The 19,741-nt window shown below is 44.7% G+C and overlaps 1 protein-coding gene across 8 annotated transcripts in view; it reads left to right on the top strand.

Moving 5' to 3' along the window:
• The window catches only part of KDM5B (lysine demethylase 5B), a 179,480-nt gene that overhangs the window by 142,428 nt on the left and 17,311 nt on the right, over nucleotides 1–19,741 (top strand). For all 8 annotated transcript variants that reach the window (XM_073319609.1, XM_073319607.1, XM_073319608.1 and 5 more), the window contains one exon: nucleotides 16,993–17,478. In XM_073319609.1, coding sequence (XP_073175710.1) covers nucleotides 16,993–17,478 — 486 coding nt within the window. The remainder of the gene's footprint in view (nucleotides 1–16,992; nucleotides 17,479–19,741) is intronic.

Genomic DNA, 19,741 nt, shown 5'->3' on the forward strand with positions numbered 1-19,741 from the left:
CCCCTGACCCAGCACACACACATGCAGAATTGCTCTGTGCGTTCCTAGCAAAGTCAAAGAGGTGCTAGATTTGTGAGGTTGCCTTTCAGAAGCTTCTGAGGGCAATCTCTGCTCTGCCTACTACTAGCTAGGTGACCTTCCTTTTGCCAGGACATAAAGCTGTGAGTCAAACCAACACATCAGGGCCTTATGATGCCTCCTTCCACTGTGGGCAAGCTCAACCAAGAGCAGCAGGTTTCCTTCAGAAAGGATTCCCACTCCTGTTCATATCAGAGATGCTTTCCAAATTCAAGGTTGCTTCTTCTGTGAAGCTCTGTTTCAGGTTCAGAAGATGAATTGGTTTGTGGCCTGCGAAGTAGGGGCACAGCAGCTCAGCCAGAGAAACTGGTTCTAAGTCTGAGGTAGAAAAGGGTTTCCCTCACAGCAAGGAGTGCTTTGGGTAATCTGTGCCCAGGCAAGAAGCATATAACATCTCCATTTCATAGAATCATAGAATATCAGGGTTGGAAGGGACCTCAGGAGGTCATCTAGTCCAACCTCCTGCTCAAAGGAGGACCAATCCCCAACTAAATCATCCCAGCCAGGGCTTTGTCAAGCCGGGCCTTAAAAACCTCTAAGGAAGGAGATTCCACCACCTCCCTAGGCAACCTATTCCAGTGCTTCACCACCCTCCTAGTGAAAAAGTTTTTCCTAATATTCAACCTAAACCTCCCACACTGCAACTTGAGACCGTTACTCCTTGTTCTGTCATCTGCTACCACTGAGAACAGTCTAGATCCATCCTCTTTCGAACCCCCTTTCAGGTAGTTGAAAGGTCGGAGAAGCCTGTAAGATGAACTCCTTAGTGGGCTCTCCCCAGGTGAACTCCCAGGCCAACACCCTCTGTTAGCCTCTCCGCTGTTCGCAACTGGCTGCCTTTTTTTATAAGGCTGCTGGCTTGAAGCAGTTGTCCCGGCTCAAAGCCTTACCCTCCACTCAATCAACCAGGCCCACTCAAGGCCCACCTGGAACAAAGCACTCCCATTTCTCATGCATCATTGGATGACTGCAGTAGGTGAGAAATCCATATATATATACAAAATGCGACTTGATTTACTGAACAAAGACCAAGTTACTAGGTCTTCCAGATTTTCTTTCAGACTTTCAAGCCCCCTATTGGGCTCTTCACATAATCTGGATTTGCTCCAATGCCTATCCTTGGGTGGGTGGATTCCAGAGAAATTACATTGAAGCACAGGGACCCCTCCCTGTTGGGACAGAAAGACAGCAACTCCTAAGAAACCTTAAAAAACCCAAATCCACACACACATTACTCTTCTTTTTTTTTTTCTTCCCAGAGTTCTGCTCTTGAGGAGGGCAAACTCTGAATCACCACTAGAGCTGGACAGTCAGGAAAGATTCCTGTGCCTGAACACTTCAGTAGTTTAGTTTGCAAACTGGCAAAACAGAAGAAGGTCTAAACATTGATTGAATATTTTTGCTTACAAACCAAAACCCTATTGAATACAGGGTTTCTCCTACTCTCATCCTTTGAGGACATCATAGGATCTGAATGTGAACCTCCAGTTAGAACAAACAAAAAGGAAATTTCATACAACATAAAAAGAAAAGGAGTACTTGTGGCACCTTAGGTATTAATACAACATAGGTATTAATTCTCAATAGCCCTACCAACCTCAATAGCAGTAGCACTACCAGGAAGGGGACTTTGTACCAAAAGATCTTATAAAGCTTAAGTGAGGGCACCCTATTCTGAGATTTCAAAGCCACAACAGCAGCCCCATGGATTATCCTGTCATTAAAGAAGAAAATAGATATGGCGGCAACAAAGTGTCTCTACGCACTTCTGGAAGAGGAGCATTGGCATGTTTATAACACTCTTCAGTAGAGTCTAACCCACTTAGAACGATATTGGGATGTGACTGCCAAGACAGTCTAGGCAATTTCCTGTATTCCTCAGCCCTTATCAAATAGTAGTGTATTGCTCTTGTAACATCCAATGTGCTTCCCTGGATTGTTACTTCTAGCCACCATATAAATTCTTCTTCAACTGCTTGCTAATGTCGATTCCATTGTAGGTGTGTGCATGACCATGTGCGTGTTCATCGGAGACTTTTGCCTTAGCGGTATCTGTAGGGCAGGCTGTGGCGCCCTATGGAGTGGCACACTCCTGCTGCGGTGTATCAGGCCCCATTGGCACATAGTGGACACTTGGAGCGCCTCTGTCCCTTGCTTTGCAAGCAGTCAGTGGTTTTCTCTCCTATCTCAGCCTTGTTCTTCTAGCTGTAAATAGTTTAATTGTTTGTTAGTCAGTTGTTAAGTAGCTGTTAAGTGTTTAGTCAGACATTGCCCCAGGTGGTGCATGTCCCGGTCTCTGGGTTTTAAACCTTGCTCCACATGTAACAGACCTATGCCTGTTAGTGACCCGCATGAGAGTTGTGTAAGCTGCCTTGGGGAATCCCACATAAAAGAGCACTGTCGCATCTGTAAGAACTGTGCTTACACAGAACTCAGACACAGAGAGCACGACATGTGTCTCGGGGCCTTCCTGATGCAGGCTGCCCTAAGCCCAGCTTTGGAGCCGGCACATCCTGACACGGCACCCAGCACTTTGTCTTCTGTGTGTAGCGCACCCCTGTCACTGGGCTTTTCCCGGCACTGAGCCCCATTGCTGGTGCCGAAGGAAAAAACAAAGAAGTCGGCACCAAGCAAGCCCGACTAGCAGGCTCTGGGTAAAGAACCCAGTTGGGCCTTACACCCACTGCAGACCCGCAAAAGGGCTCAGCCCGGCGGAGTTCTTCCCCACAAAAGGACCCACCACCAACTCCAGGGAGCGGTAAAGGGGCCCAAGCTGAAGGCACAGCTGACCTCCTCTCAGCTCCCAGCGCCTGAAGATTTAAGAGCACCCCCACCACAGCCAGCACCGTGTGCAGCAATGGAACCGGCTATGGCTCCCTGCGAGGACAAGCCTGCCAAGCAAGGCCTCGCACAAGACAGCGAGCACTACCGATCTCCGGAGCCATGACAGAGCCCTAGGTTGCCACGTTCTTAGTCTCCATGTTGGCTCAGGACTCTGGCTCGCCACTACGAATCATTAACAACGCGCACCCAATCCCTGTCTATGCACTGTGGCTCGCCCAGGCGTAGACAATCTCCTCGGCGCCAGTCTTCGTCGCGCTGTTGGTCACCATCGCTGAGACCTTGAGGTCTCTCCCTGATCCAGCGTCACTCTCCCTACTCCCGGCATCAGTCGGACCACTCCCGGCACCAGTTGCCGGCAGCAAAGGTGAGCTGTCAGACCCAGGCCTCGATTGCAGGGGGTGACAACTTCTCCGGCTTAGAGGTGGAGTTCACCCCTTGCCCAGACAGCAATGTGATTGAGCTCCGGAGAGTGCACCCGCGGCATTGGAATTAACACCCTGATTCGACTTACGACAATTGGTTTATGACACTCGGTCCTGCAATGGAGTGGATTGTGATTCTGAGTTACGACATTTCAACTTACGATGCAATCTTCAGGAATCAATTGTGTCGTAAGTCCGAGGACTGCCTGTATTCTGCCAAAAAACATCTGTTAGTGTTAACGGCCAATATAGCAACTGTGTTTTCTAAACAGACAAGGAAAGGTGTATTCCTTACCACTGTGCCAGGAGGCAGTTCTACTTTGGGAGTTCTGTATAACCAACTCAGTTTCCTCAAAACTGCTTACCTCTCAGGGGAGCACAAAACATTGGCAGATCACCTAAGCAAGTCTTTCTCCCCTCACCACAAATGGTCACTATGTCCAGACATAGCCAGATCCATCTTCCAGCTGTGGGGAACTCCACAAGTGGACCTGTTCGCAACAAAGGCAAACAGAAAATGCCATCAGTTTTGCTCCCGAGAGGGTCACAGCACTGGATCTTTGGATGCTTTTCTGTTATCATGGATGAACTCCCTGCTGTATGCCTTTACTCCGATAGCCCTATTTGAGGCCAAGCGGGTTCATGGTTGCCTCATATTAATAGCACCAGCATGGCTTTGACAACACTGCTTCTCAACCATGTTAGCAAGGCCTCCTCTACCAATCCCGTTAGATTCAGACGTGAATTCTCAGGAACATGGCTGTCTGTCCCATCCCAACCTATAGGCCTTCCACTTGACAGAGTGGATGCTTCGTGGCTAACACCACTAGAAATGACTTTCTTGAAAAACATTGAGGAGGTGCTTCTGAACAACAGAGAGCCTTCAACTAGGTGTACTTACCTGGCCAAATAAAAATATTTTTCTATCCAGTCTGAATAGAGAAGTGTCTCTCCAGTGCAGGCTTAACCATTTTTTTGGATTATCTCTTGCACCTAAAAGAAGCAAGGCCTGACAGTTCCATTAAAGTACATTTGGCAGTGATTTCAGGGTTCCACCCTCCAGTGAGTAGTAGATTGCTTTTTTCCACCTCTTTGTGAAAGTGGCATTTCTGGTTGTCATAATCTCAGCAAGGAGAATGGGTGAATTGAGAGCCTTGAGTCCAGAATCTCCTTATATTTTTCCGTAAGGATAAAGTTTACCTCTGCCCTCACCCAAAATTATTAACATAGGTCATTTCCAATTTCCACATGAATCAGGCAATTTACTTCTCAACATTTTTCCTGAAGCCTCATAGAATCATAGAATAACAGAGTTGGAAGGGACCTCTGGAGGCCATCAAGTCCAACCCCTTGCCCAGAGCAGGACCAATCTCCACTAAATCATCCCAGCCAGGGCTTTGTCAAGCCTGGCCTTAAAAACTTCTAAGGAAGGGGATTCCACCACCTCCCTAGGTAACTCATTCCAATGTTTCACCACCCTCTTAGTGAAAAAGTTTTTCCTAATATCCAACCTAAACCTCCCCCCCTGCAACTTGAGACCATTACTCCTTGTCCTGTCATCTGCTATCACTGAAAATAGTCTAGATCCATCCTCTTTGGATCCACCTTTCAGGTAGTTAAAAGCAGCTATCAAATCCCCCCTCATTCTTCTCTTCCGTAGACTAAACAATCCCAGTTCCCTCAGCCTCTCCTCATAACTCATGTGTTCCAGTCCCCTAATGATTTTTGTTGCCCTTCGCTGGACTCTCTCCAATTTCTCCACATCCTTCTTGTAGTGTGGGGCCCAAAACTGGACACAGTTCTCCAGATGAGGCCTCACCAATGTCGAATAGAGGGGAACGATCACGTCCCTCGATCTGCTGGCAATGCCCCTACTTATACACCCCAACATGCCGTTGGCCTTCTTGGCAACAAGGGCACACTGTTGACTCATATCCAGCTTCTCGTCCACTATCACCCCTAGGTCCTTCTCTGCAGAACTGCTGCCTAGCCATTCGGTCCCTAGTCTGTAGCGGTGCATTGGATTCTTCCGTCCTAAGTGCAGGACTCTGCACTTGTCCTTGTTGAACCTCATCAGATTTCTTTTGGCCCAATCCTCTAATTTGTCTAGGTCCCTCTGTATCCTATCCCTACCCTCCAGCGTATCTACCACTCCTCCCAGTTTAGTGTCATCTGCAAACTTGCTGAGGGTGCAATCCACACCATCCTCCAGATCATTAATGAAGATATTGAACAAAACTGGCCCCAAGACCGACCCTTGGGGCACTCTGCTAGATACCGGCTGCCAACTGGACATGGAGCCATTGATCACTACCTGTTGAGCCCGACAATCTAGCCAACTTTCTACCCACCTTGTAGTGCATCCATCCGGTCCATACTTCTTTAACTTGCTGACAAGAATACTGTGGGAGACAGTGTCAAAAGCTTTTCTAAAGTCGAGGAATAACACGTCCACTGCTTTCCCTTCATCCACAAAACCAGTTATCTCATCATAGAAGGCAATTAGATTAGTCAGGCATGACTTTCCCTTGGTGAATCCATGCTGACTGTTCCTGATCACTTTCCTCTCGTCTAAGTGCTTCAGAATTGATTCCTTGAGGATATGCTCCATGATTTTTCCGGGGACTGAGGTGAGGCTGACTGGCCTCACACGCATACAGATGAGCAGAAGCTTCATTGCTATATGTGAAGAGAGCACTGGTCTTCCACTTGGACCGCACCAGACCCTTTAAGATCCTCAATGCAGTTATTTGTTTGCAGATGGGGTGAAAGGCAAACTGATTTCCATTCAGAGGACTCTTGCGTTTGTTTGTACTACCAGTTAGCTGTGTCACACCACCTCTTGAATATTGGCTCATTTGACCAAAGCAGAAGCAGCTGTGTGTCTGTTCTGAAGAAAAAAAGGTGAGGGAGAAGATGGCCAACGTTAGCATTGCTAGGTTGCATATGTTAGCTTTCCATCTGTAGTTCTGAGTCTGAAACTTAAGTCAGTTCTGGGTACAACTTCAAATTCTAGGGGTATGGCTCTAAGTCATCATCCATTCCCACTTGGGGCCCTCCCGGATCTGAAAAGGACTTTTACTGTGGTGGCTGATGGTCTGTTTCTGAGAACTCCTTGGATCTGAGTAAAGGACTGATGTGGGTGAGAGAGAGAAAGGCATCATCCGCTCCTAGATCTACATCCCCTTCACCTGAAAAAATGTGAAAGCAGAAGAGAGTTTCTCCAGGTCCATCTTTGCCTCCTCCAAAGACTGTTACAGGATCACCTGGCAGATCTGTTTTACATTTTGTCTGTTCATCCTCCACCGTCCTTGCTGTCTCCAGTGAGGTCGACAGTGGATCTGAGGTTGGATCATCAGTTATAGGAGGGTAGAAAAAGAGTTAAGAGACCTGAACTGTCAAAACTTGTGCCACCTAAATCTGCGTTTCCTCAGTCTTTTGGACAGTTTGACATATTCTACAGATATGTTTTTGGGATATGTTTCCCAGCTATTGGAGATCAGTCCTGGACTCCATGGCTTTATTGGGTTATGAGGGGACAGTGAGGCCCTGAGTAAAAAGCAAACCCAAATCAATACTCGTTCACCACCAGTCCTCCCATAGGGCATCCTTGCCCTATCCTTTGTGCTTAGTTTCCAAAGTCTGTACCTTTGCCTTACTCAATCCTTGGGAGTCTAACTGTTCCTCCCCAGTGGGTGTTCCAGCTAACAGGCTCATCTCTCCACAACCCTGCTGGCAAAGCTCCCTTCAGGCAGAGCTCCATCCTTCTTCAGGGCCAGTCAGCCCTGAACTGAGCCAGGCTTGGCACTGGCTGCAGGTGTAGTGGGACTGGGCTAGCTGGGCTCATAAGCTTTCCCTTAACCCCTTCTCTACTGGTATAGGGCCTCCCTACCCCATCACATATGGGTGCCCAGTGCAGTTTTTTCACAGGACTCAGGCATGAGTGCAATCTGCCAATACCTTTTGGTCAGATCTAAGGTGGTAATGTACTCCACCTCACCGAGCTGATCCAGCAGTTCATCAATGTGTGGCATAGGGTATGCCTTAAATTTTAACACAGCATAGACTTTCCTGAAATCTTTCAAAAACACGTGCCCCCTTCAGGGTTAAGGACCCAGCACCATTGGTAGAGCCATGATCAGCAAACATGGTCCGCGGATATTCACATCCACAGATGCTAATATCTGCAGTTGTGCAGGGCTCTAACTATTGGGCTTCTCCAGTCACTAAACAGCTCCTTTATTTCTCCCAGCTGACTGAAGCTCTTGCTTCATGGTTACACTCATTTTTTTAGGGAAGGGGACGGGGGTCATGGATTTTCGCAGACCGGGTGTCTGGGTTTGGTCTGGATGTGATGGGAAATTAGATGGGTTTGCCTGGGCTGCGAAGGAAATACTGTGGAGAAATCAGTGATCAATTGCTAGGTCTGGACCCTGTGTTCTGGAGTGAGGTTGCTATTTGGAAGTTAGTCCCTACCTTTACTAAATATTATGGTTTGGATTTGGTTTCAAGAGCAGATGCTAGATTTGGTAGAGCAATGCTTTAATCATTGATTAATTAGGACTCTATTCCCTTCTCCTGAGTTTTCACCACTGTTTGCCAAACTATCCATATGCGTGGATTTGCAGAACCACTCAAAGAAGAAGAAATGAAGGTTCCATACTTGTAACTGAAGTTCTTCTACATGACTCTACATCTTTAGATTTCCCACCCACCTTCTCCACTTTCTCGAGTTCTGTTATGGTTTCTCTGGGTTAGCGGCAGAAAGAACTGAGGTGGTAGAGGGCACAGTACCCCCTTATATAGCATTGCCTTCAGAACATTTGGAAATGATGAGAGGGGCTGAAGGAGTCACACGTGCGCTCTAATGGGTACTGATTGAAGAAAGTTCTACTGTTGGGCTGCACTGGGCGGCATGTTACCCATAAATGTGAATATGCAGTCATCTTAAAGAACTCTGGTTACAAGTAACCAACCTTCACTTACCTATGGAGGATGTTTGTATGAGCACAGCTCATATTAGAACAGATATTATCAAAATTCGCCAGACCCTGGCAGTAATTCACACCCATGGTGTTCTGTATTGAACATCAAGAAGAGCTCTCTGAACCACCAGTCCTAAAGAACTGCTCACATTGAGATTGAAATTCTCATGGTTCTAGTTAAAATATTCCCATCACAGAAAAGCTTTATGAAGATCAAAAACTTCATAACATCATTGGCTTCTCAGCAGCATTCATCTGTATCCCAGTATTTCTGGTAGCTGGGATTGATAGTGCCATGCATCCCTGGGGTGAGAGTCCATATGAGGCATTTCTGGAAGTTCCTGTTCAAGATGTGGAACTGCTCGCCATAAGTCGTGCAGAATCAGGTGTCAGATCCTGACCATATTCTGATGTTCCTTTGCAGATGGCTGAGTCCCAAGAACACGCTGAAAGTCAACCCTTTTGTTCTTGTTCCAAACCTTTGGATACTCACTAGAAGCAAGCCTCTCAGGCTGGGGAGTGGGGTCTAGAAATATCTTCTGAGGACACCACCTGCTGGTTCATTTTGATAGTACCACCCGTGGCATGCTTGAATAAACACTAGAAATTCAGAGGGCCTCTTGAAAGCAATGGAAATAATGTTCTGGGCAGAGAAGAGTCTCCGGGTCACATAAAGGGTACCTTGAAACAGAAGGAAGAAAAGAGAACAGATGTCATCATCCTTTTAATACCCAACTGGCCCAGAAGGCATAGTTTTCAGGCCTGACATAGCCAGCCAGCCAACCCACTGCAGAATGACACTTGAATGGACTGTGAATTATGGGTCCTTTTACATTGGACCCCAATTATCTGTGAATGACAGCCTACGCATCAAAAGAGAAGTATAGTTTATCAGTGCTTATTCTCTGGTATTCACAGAGTACTCCAGCAGGAAAACTTGTTACATAATAACATAAGAACGGCCATACTGGGTCAGACCAAAGGTCCATCTAGCCCACTATCCTGTCTTCCAACAGTGTCCAATGCCAGGTACTCCAGAGGGTGTGAACAGAACAGGTAATCAAGTGATCCATTCTATCGCCCATTCCCAGCTTCTGGCAAACAGAGGCAAGGGACAACATCCCTGCCCATCTGGCTAATGGCCATTGATGGACCTATCCTCCATTACTTTATCTAGTTCTTTTTTGAACCCTGTTATAGTCTTGGCCTTCACAACATCCTCTGGCAAAGAGTTCCAGATTGACTGTGTGTTGTGTGAAGAAATACTTCCGTTTGTTTGTTTTAAACCTGCTGCCTATTAATTTCATTTGGTGGCCTCTAGTTCTTGTGTTATGAGAAGTAGTAAGCAACACTTCCTTATTTTCCACACCAGTCATGATTTTATAGACCTCGATCATATCTCCCCTTAGTCTTCTCTTTTCCAAGCTGAAAAGTCCCAATCATATTAATATCTGCTCATGCGGAAGCTGTTCCATACTCCTAATCATTTTTGTTGCCCTTTTCTGTACCTTTTCCAAGGCCAGGATATCTTTTTTGAAATGGGGTGACCACATCTACACACAGTATTCAAGATGTGGGCGTACCATGGATTTATATAAGGCAATATTATATTTTCTGTCTTATTATCTATCCCTTTCTTAATGATTCCCACAATTGTTAGCTTTTTTGACTGTCGCTGCACATTGCGTGGATGTTTTCAGAGAATTATCCACAATGACGCCAAGATCTCTTTCTTGAGTGGTAACAGCTAATTTAGACCCCATCATTTTATATGTATTGTTGGGATTATGTTTTCCAAGGTGCATTACTTTGCATTTATCTACATTGAATTTGATCTGCCATTTTGTTGCCCAGTCACTCAGTTTTGAGCAATCCTTTTGATCCTGACCATTTATTCCTACCCTTTGTTTCCTATCTTTTAACCAGTTACCAATCTATGATAGGACCTTCCCTCTTATTCCATGATAGCTTACTTTGCTTAAGAGCCTTTGGTGAGGGACCTTGTCAAAGGCTTTCTGAAAATCTAAGTACACTATATCCACTGGATACCCCTTGTCCACATGCTTATTGACCCTCTCAAAGAATTATAGTATATTGGTGAGGCATGATTTCCCTTTACAAAAACCATGTTGACTCTTCGCCAACTAATTCTGTTAATCTATGTGTCTGATAATTCTGTTCTTTACTAAAGTTTCAACCAATTTGCCCGTTACTGAAGTCAGGTTTACTTAATTGCCAGGATCACCTCTGGAGCCCTTTTTAAAAATTGGTGTCACATTAGCTATCCTCCAGTCATTTGGTACAGAAGCTGATTTAAATAATAAGTTACAAACCACAGTAAGTAGTTCTGCAATTTCACATTTGAGTTCCTTTAGGACTCTTGGGTGAATCCCCTCTAGTCCTGGTAACTTGTTACTGTTTCTAGTTTATCAATTTGTTCCAGAACCTCTTCTAATGACACCTCAATCTGGGACAGTTTCTCATTCCACCAAGTTTCTGTGATGCCTATTATATCAATATCCTCATTTAATACAAGGCACTCTAGTTCACCCCTCTTATTATTTAGACTTCTAGCATTTGTATGTAAGCACTTGAAGAATTTGTCACTTTTTAGCACAGTCTGCCATTACATGATGTAATTGAATGGGACTATTTTTCATTTGACTGTTTCTCATCAGATCCTATCCGTATTTTATCATCTTCCATCCTCTCCTTGTTATTAGGCCATCAAGAATCTCCATTAATAAATCCTCCCCTAAGGGATGTCTCTGTCCGAACCACGTGCTCTTCCGCCCCTGTCGGCTTCACCCAGCCCTTAGTTTAAAAACTGCTCTACAACCTTTTTAATTTTAAGTGCCAGCAATCTGGTTCCATTTTGGTTTAGGTGGAGCCCATCCTTCCTGTATAGGCTCCCCCTTTCCCAAAAGTTTCCCCAGTTCCTAATAAATCTAAACCCTTCCTCCCAACACCATCGTCTCATCCACGCATTGAGATCCTGCAGTTCTGCCTGTCTACCTGGCCCTGCACGTGGAACTGGAGGCATTTCAGAGAATGCTACTATGGAGGTCCTGTACTTTAATCTCTTACCTAGTAGCCTAAATTTGGCCTCCAGGACCTCTCTCCTATCCTTCCCTATGTCACTGGTACGTACATATACCACAACTACCGGATCCTCCCCAGCACTACACATAAGTTTATCTAGATGTCTTGAGAGATCCGCAACCTTTGCACCAAGCAGGCAAGTCACTGTGTCGTTCTCCCAGTTGTTGCAAACCCAGCTAACTGTTTCTAATGATTGAATCATTCATTATTAATACAGGTCTCTTCCTAATAACTGGAGTTCCTGCCACCAGAGAGGTATCCTCAGTGCGAGAAGATACCAAAACATCATCTGGAAGGAGGGTCCCAACTATGGGATCGTTTCCATACACTCCAGTTGGATGTTCTTTCCCTGAGACTTGCATCCTCCTCAACAGCACATAGGCTGTCAGACTGGTGGTGGGACTGTTCTACTATGTCCCAGAAAGTCTCATCTGTGTACCTCTACGTCTCCCTTAGCTCCTCCAGTTCAGTCACCCTTGTTTCCAAAGCCCGTACACGTTCTCTGAGAGCCAGGAGCTCCTTGTACCGAATGTACATATATGTAACATGCCCATAGGGCAGGTAATCCTACATGCTGCACTGAGTGCAATAAACTGGATAGCCCCCACTCTACTGCTGGACTTCTGCTTGCATTCTCTTTTTCCTCCTGCAGATCGTTCCTTTGTTGTTTGTTTTGTTTTTATCAGGGGGTGTTTTTGGCCTTAAGTTTAAAGAAGTTTAAAGAATGTTAAGTGTATCTAGCCCCCAGCTCTCCCTCTAAACTCCTTCGCAAAACTTCCCTGTTAGCTGCTCCTATTCGCTAACCTGTTCATTTATCTTGTCAAGTTTCATTTCTGGCACAAGGGAAGCTAGAATCCCAGTTATACTAGAGCTTAGAGCTTCTCCAGGGTGGTTTGGATAACCTTGCAGTAATGCACCATAGCAAGACTGGTGTCAACCCTCAGCAGTGTTTATGCAGTGTTCTGGTTCTTTGATTGAGCAACCTCAAATACCCAGATTCCTCAGACTGATCAGATAGTGCTTGTTACAGGTTTTGTCTGATCTCCCAACACTGTACCTATCTCCAGTTATCCAAGCCCTCAAGGCAGCACATTTCAAACCCATGACATCTAACTTACCCATTCTCTCTCTCTTTCTCCATCAAGGTCTACCTTTCTAAGAGGCATTATCTCCAAAAGGCATGTCTCAGAATTAGTAACTGTGCAAAAACCTCACTGTACTTAGAACTCCATAATCCTTTCTGTCCGAGATAAGCTCTCTGTTCAGTTTACACTGCTTACTGTAGTTTTGCATTGCTAGAACAATACAAAGCAGCTGGAGTATGGTGATGAACCTGGCTCTTAATTTGCAATTGACTTAGTGGGTCAGATATCCAGAATACAGTGTAACTTTTTGTTTTTAAATTTAACTTTTTAAATAATATATAGGTAAACTTCCATGATAAATTGTACCATACTGCTACAGTACTGATGAGTAGAACTAAAGATTTATCAAGTTTAGGCAAAAAGAACTATAAAAAGGGGACGAAATGTTAAGGCAGGCACACAAACTTCACTGAGTGCCTGCAAACTATGCTCTGTTTTCAGACGACAGAGAGACAAACCAGAAGAGTAAAGAGGTATGTGCAGAGAAAAGTATCCATATACCATGTCTGCTTTTGAACCTTGGTTTCAGCTTTAAGTAACCTTTAGGGAAGTGAGAGTGAAATCCTTTTTATACGCAGGGCAGGGTTTTGGGGAGTGGGGGGGTAAAGATTATTTTGCAAGGGTATCCAATTTTATAAGCATTAAATTTGGAAGAATGTTTGCCGGATTACCGTGGAGCTCTTTGCTGGAGAAGCTGCTATTCTTTGAATGGCTTTTGCACATTCCCATTCTTGGGATGTGCCAACAGTTCAGCTAAGCCAGTGGAACTTTCTAGTAGCAGTGCCCATTATAGCACCCATTATAGCACCCTCCTCCCCATTCCTCAGTAAAAGAGATGTGGAGCATCAGCCGCCTTAGTTCCTTCCAGTCATAGCAGACTGACCAGGAACCTCACCAGGCTCCCAACCCAGATTCACCTCTCTACCTTCATTAGCTGTTAGTTCTTTATTTTTATTTTATTATTTTTTGACTAAGGTTCTTTAGTCACCCTGGTGCAGATCCTTGGTTCCAATATGTCAGAAACAAAGACAATGATATCAGGGCTCAAGAGTTGCATCTTTTGCCCTGATTTTCCTACTTCCAGAGGCACCTGTGGCCTGCTTGGGGCAAGGTCATTCACCTTGTTTGTCCATATGCAGCACCTTCACTCCCAGGGTCAGAAAAGACTGTGAGAATTGCCTTCAAGCTGTGCAAATGAAGGAGCTATTAACAGCTTCAGCACTGAAATGCAGGGATCTGTAAGTGCTGGGAGACCACACTCTGTTGCAGCCTCCAAAGATATTAGAAAGCCTGGCAAAGTCCTGAAGCAGGTTTCTGCATCCTTGGCTGGAGCCAAACCTAAAGTGTCAGCCACTGCGAATCCACAAAGACAGGATCTGATTGAGCATAAACTCTGGGCTTTGCTGGTGTCCACCTCTGGTTAGAGAACTGATTCTTAACAGCATACCCCAAAGGCTTGAGTACTTGTTGTGCCATATGCTGAAGTACAAACACATTCCTCTAAGACCTCAGCCTCAGAAGCCAAAGTCACAGCAAAGGGTAATATTGAGGGCCAGGGTCCTATTTTGAGAAACACACTCTGCACCAGGTTCAAGGCCTTCTGTTCCATGCTCAAAACATCTTCATAAGTCTGATGAGGCACCTGATGTTTCCTTGGAAACATCACTCCTTACTTGATCCATGTTTACTGTGGTGGCTCAGATTCATGGCATCAAGCCTCTGAGACATCCACATTCCAATCTGCCTTTGGCTCACAGGGCCAATCACAGCTACTATAAGGTGGGCAAACAACTGGATGGAAAATCATACTCTGAGAATAATCAGCAGCAGCTCACAGTCAAGCTGAAAGGGTATATCAAGTGGGGTCCTGCAAGGATCTTTCTTGGGTCTGGTTCTATTAAGTATCTTCATAAATTATTTGGATAATGGTATAGAGAGTACACTTATGAAGTTTGTGGATGATTCCAACCTTGGAGGGTTTGCAAGTACTTTGAAGGACAGAATTAGAATTCAAAATGATCTTGACAAATTGGAGAATTGGTCTGAAATAATCAGAATGAAATTCAATAAGGACAAATGCAAAATACTGCACTTAAGATGGAATAATCAATTGCACAAATACAAAACAGGAAATGACTGCCTAGGAAGGCATACTGCAGAAAAGGACCTGGAGGTTATAGTGGATCATAAACTAAATATGAGTCAACAGTGTAATACAGTTGAAAAAAAGGCAAACAACATTCTGGGATATATTAACAGGCGTGCTGAAGGCAAGACAGAAGTAGTAGTTTTTCCACTCTTCTTAGCACTGATAGTCTCAACTTGGAGTATTGTGTCCAGTCCTGGTCACCACACTTTAAGAAAGATGTGGACAACTTGGAGAGAAAACAGAGGAGAGCAACAAAAATGATTTAAGGTCTAAAACCCAGGACAAGGAAAGACTGAAAAAATGGGTTTGTTTAGCCTGGAAAAGAACAGGGGGTGGGGGGGGATGAGTAAAAGGTTGTTATAAAGAGCAGGATGATAAATTGTTCTCCTTATCAACTGAGGACAAGGCAAGAAGTCATGGGCTTAAATAGCCACAAGGGAGATTTAGGTTAGACATTAAGAATAACTTCCAGACTGTATGAGTAGGTAAGCACTGGAACATATTACCTAGGGAGGTGGTAGAATCTCCATCACGAGAGGCTTTTATGTAAAGGCTAGCTGTACACAAGCCAGGTATGGTCTAGATAATACTTAGTCCTGCCTCCATGCAGAGGACTGGACTAGATAACCTACTGAATCCCTTCTAGTCCTACATTTCTGTGTTTCTTTTCTGATTGCCCCAGATTGGGTGACACAACATTGGTTCTTGAATCTACTGCCATTCTCATAAGAGTCTCCCCACAATTCCAGACCCGTTGACCTAGAAGAGAAATCAGATTTACCATCCAGACTTAGACTCTTGCCACTTGGCAGCATGGGTTATAGGACTTTGACAGATCTGGCACCACCTTGTTTGGAGAAGGTACAGAAGAGTCTATTAAACTTCAGGAAGCATTGGACTCGCCTGGGTTATGATCATAAGTAGAAAAGATTTTCTTTGTGAGCATCCAGCAATAAAATAAACACAGGTTCAGCTGCTGTTCTAGCCATACTGGAGTACTTCATTTTAAATCCTTGGGACTATCCATTATCATCAGTAAAAGTACATCTCACAGCCATCTCATCTCATCTCATCACAGTTTAGCCAGGCAAAACTCTGTATTTTGTAATAAAAAGGTTTTTGGAGGGTTCGAAAGTACATTTACCTCTAGTTAGAGAACCCACAGCAACACAAGACCTCAGTCTAGTACTTAGCTCATGAAACCTCCCTTTATTGTAGCTATCCTGCTTTGAGTAGGGGATTGGACTAGATGACCTCTTGAGGTCTTTTCCAACCCTAATATTCTATGATCACTTCAGCTGCAGGCTCCCCAGGCTGACCCTCCCTCCCCCTTACAGTCTTTCAAAAGGTCCTTCATCACACACCCCAAATTTCTCCAAGGTAACAGAATTCCAGTCCTGTCCTTGCCAGTATTTTTCCCCAGGCCTCACTCCCCACTTAGGGGAAGCTAATCTACACACATTGGATGTTACAAGAACATTACCCTGCTATTTGATTAGGTCTGAGGAATATAGGAAATTGCCTAGACTGTCTCTTATGGGGAAGAGAGTGAAATTCAGGCAATTGCATCCCATTGCCCTTCTAAGTGGGTTAGACTCTACTGAAGAGTGTTATAAACATGCCAGTGCTCCTCTTCCAAAAGTGTGTAGAGTGCACCCAACTAGAGTGAAGGCTGCTTCCATATTAGTGGTCTGTAGAGCTCCCTCTTGAAGCTCAGTTCAGACCATCACCACAAACTGTGCCTTAGATCTGACATCTAGATCAGATCCTCAGTTTGGTAAAAATGTCTTAAAATCTCTGTTTAACTAGGCCTTCTCATCTCACTGTTTGGAAGGAGGAGCACTGCTTGCCAAACTCCCAAGAGTGGAAGTGTGCATAGGCTACTGGCAGAAGAAGTGAAGTTTACTCACCAGTAACCGGAGTTCTTTGAGATGGACTCTGCCCATTCATGCTCCCCATCCCCCTTCCCCTCTCCCTTGGAATCCTAGCTATAACTCTGGACCCAAGGAAGGTGGTAGAAGGAATTGAGGCAGATAGAGCACCAGGCCCACTCTTACAGCCTTACCCTCCACATGTTGGGATCAGAGATCATGAGAGCATTCCACCTGGCACTGTTACTGGAAGGTCTATTCTGCATCACTGGCACATCTCAAGAGTGTGAATGTTCAGAGGTCACTCAAACAACTCCAGTGAGTAACCTACATGTAGAGGGGATTCTGTTTTTGCCGATCCTGGAATTAAATGCATTTGTTTTCACTTCCTTGCAGATGGCCGCTCTTGGGGAAGCCCGTTTAAAGGAGATGGAGGCACTGCGTTCTCTGAGAGCAGCAAATGAAGGGAAGGTGCTATCTAATGAAGATGATGCAGAGATGAAAGTTTGCCTTTGCCAGAAAGAGCCAGCAGCACCAATGATAAAATGTGAACTCTGCAGAGGGGTCTTCCACACCAGCTGTGTTTCAGTGCCCAGTACTTTTCAGGGACCTTGTGTTTGGCTCTGTCCTCACTGCCATAGATCAGAAAAGCCACCTTTAGAAAAAATCCTCCCTTTACTGGCTTCCCTGCAGCGTATCCGCGTGAGGCTTCCTGAGGGAGATGCTTTACGGTATATGATCGAGAGAACTGTGAACTGGCAGCACAGAGCACAACAAATGTTATATTCAGGGAATCTAAAACTTATACAAGACAAAATTGGCTCAGGATTATTGTACAATAGATGGCAAGCCACAGCATGCCAGTTGCCAGAGACAAACAAGGTGAGATTTACTTCTAGGAGTGGGTAGGAGTCATCTGAGTTCAGCAAGAGCAGTTTGCCAAATTCCTTTGTATTTTGTAGATTCTACTTGAAACAGGTTAATTATATATTCACCTAGTGTCTTCAAAAAAGTATTACCATGGCAGATTATTATTTTATTGCTGGCTAATTCTCAAGTGTTGATCCCTGTATAACTTTGAGGAAGTGGGAGTTTTCCTTGTTAGTTGAGGAATATGTGTGTATTATCCACCATGTTGTCCAGCAACTTGGAATGCTGCATTCCTGCCCTGCTGGAACTGAGAATTCTGCATCCTTTTCAATGACTGTCCTTTTGGATTAAGTCTCTGCTGAAGATTCAGTATCCTTACCTATCCTGTTAAAGCACCATTTTGTGTGTGCGTGCGCATGAGTAATGGGGGTGTAGCTGAGGGATGTAGTAGACGATGTATATGTTAAGATGAGTAGGGCCTTTGACAACACATGGTGGGGTGACAGGGTGTATGATGGGTTTCATTTTCCTGAAGGAGGGGGGTTTAGTTTTCAGAAGTGCAGAATAGCTGTTGTTTAGTGTGAGCGTTAACATCCAAACATATTATGGGACCTCTAGAGGTAAGAATTCCTTCAGCAAAACCAGACTTTATTTTTCTAAGGCAAAAAACAAACCCCAAAATACTTTAAAAGAAAAGTTTCAGGTCTTTGTGTATCAAAAAACAAAACAAAAACAAACCACAAAACCTCCTTTGCACGTCACTTTTAAGGTGTCTGTAACTTGAAGTAAATCTCTCGACTGGCTGAAACTTCTTACTCCTGTTAGCCCAACCTTGTTTGATATCGGACTTGTCTATTTTGGTCACTTTTGACCTACCTAATTCTGTTTTAAGAAATATTCCAGCTGGTTTTGGTAGTTGTGTAAATCAGATACTTTTGCCACATTTGGTACCTATCTAGACTAAAATTTTAAAATGGGGTCCTGTCGCAGGGTGTGCACAGGTTCCCTGCCTCGCGTCCTTGTGCTCTTGTGTTTAGGCTGGTCAAAGAAGGGGTCCCAATGCCTCTTTCAGTTGTTTCACCCGTGTCTTTATTTACAGTGCTTAGTGCAACCCCAATTCCCCCAACACCTACCCCCTCACTGACCCTTCCCTGGGTCTTCTGGCCCCTGAGGCTTCCTGCAGTCAGTAGAAATAGAGCTGCAGTCCCCCTGTCTTCTCCCCTGGCTAGCCTTCTCACTGAGCCTTTCCCTGGACTTGTGTCTCCTCCCAGACACCAGCCCAGCTGGCTCCAGTGGGCTCAGCTGATTCCCCTGAGCCTGCCCTTGTTAGGGTCTGCAGCTGAGCTCCTTGCTGAGTGTCTGGGCCCCTGCACCCGGCTGCTCTGCCCGGAAGCAGGGGAGGAGCCACCCCTTTAGCAGGGCATCCAAAGGGTTTATACCCCTGCCCTGCCACAGGTCCCTAAAATTAAGCACCCAAGTCCTTATTCAGGTTCCTAAATAAAATTGGCCTAATTGTTACAATTGCTGAGCAACCACAACTTTCATTGAAGATAACCAGATAACTTACGTATTTAAATACAAGACTTTAACCACCCAAGTTTGAATCTTTTGGCTAATGACTTTAGTGAAGAATGTAGAAATTTTAGCTTAGTTTGAAAAATTTGCTTAAGAAATAGTCATGAACAATTAATTTAGGGCCAGATTTTCAAAGTTGTTGAGATGCCTAAAGATGCAGTTAGGCATTTAGTTTCCACTAAAGCGTATCTTCCAGAAAGGCATCCCACCTGGATTTGAAGACATCAAAATATGAATAGAACCTAGGTCTACTGAGTCCGAAGCCAATGTCCTAGCCACTGGACCACACTATGTCCTTCTATAAAAGAATATTTGTTTACACTGGGGTGTCAGACTTGTTTGGAGGAAAAGGTTGAATTCTAGATTTAATTGAAGTGTATGATCTATATACTATCCTCAGTTCATAGCAGAAATCCCACTGAGGTCAATGAAAGTTGTGAGGTTACACAAAGTTCAGGAGAGAAGACGGCCTTTGTTTAGTAGATGCAAGTACTTTGCTAATCTGTGCATTTGGTGCATGTTAACCTATGCTTTAAACTGTCCTTGCAATTAATCCCATGACTAGTACAGAATCTCAGTGCAAGAATTCCCTTCTCATTTTTAAGAAGCGAAGGAAATTAGCTGTAAAAGTGACATTAATGCAGCACTGGGACTGAGATTTTACAGACACCAAAGTCAAGAAAGTCTGTTATTCCCAGGT

This window comes from Lepidochelys kempii, chromosome 21, assembly GCF_965140265.1.
Source record: "Lepidochelys kempii isolate rLepKem1 chromosome 21, rLepKem1.hap2, whole genome shotgun sequence".
Lineage (NCBI taxonomy): Eukaryota > Metazoa > Chordata > Testudines > Cheloniidae > Lepidochelys > Lepidochelys kempii.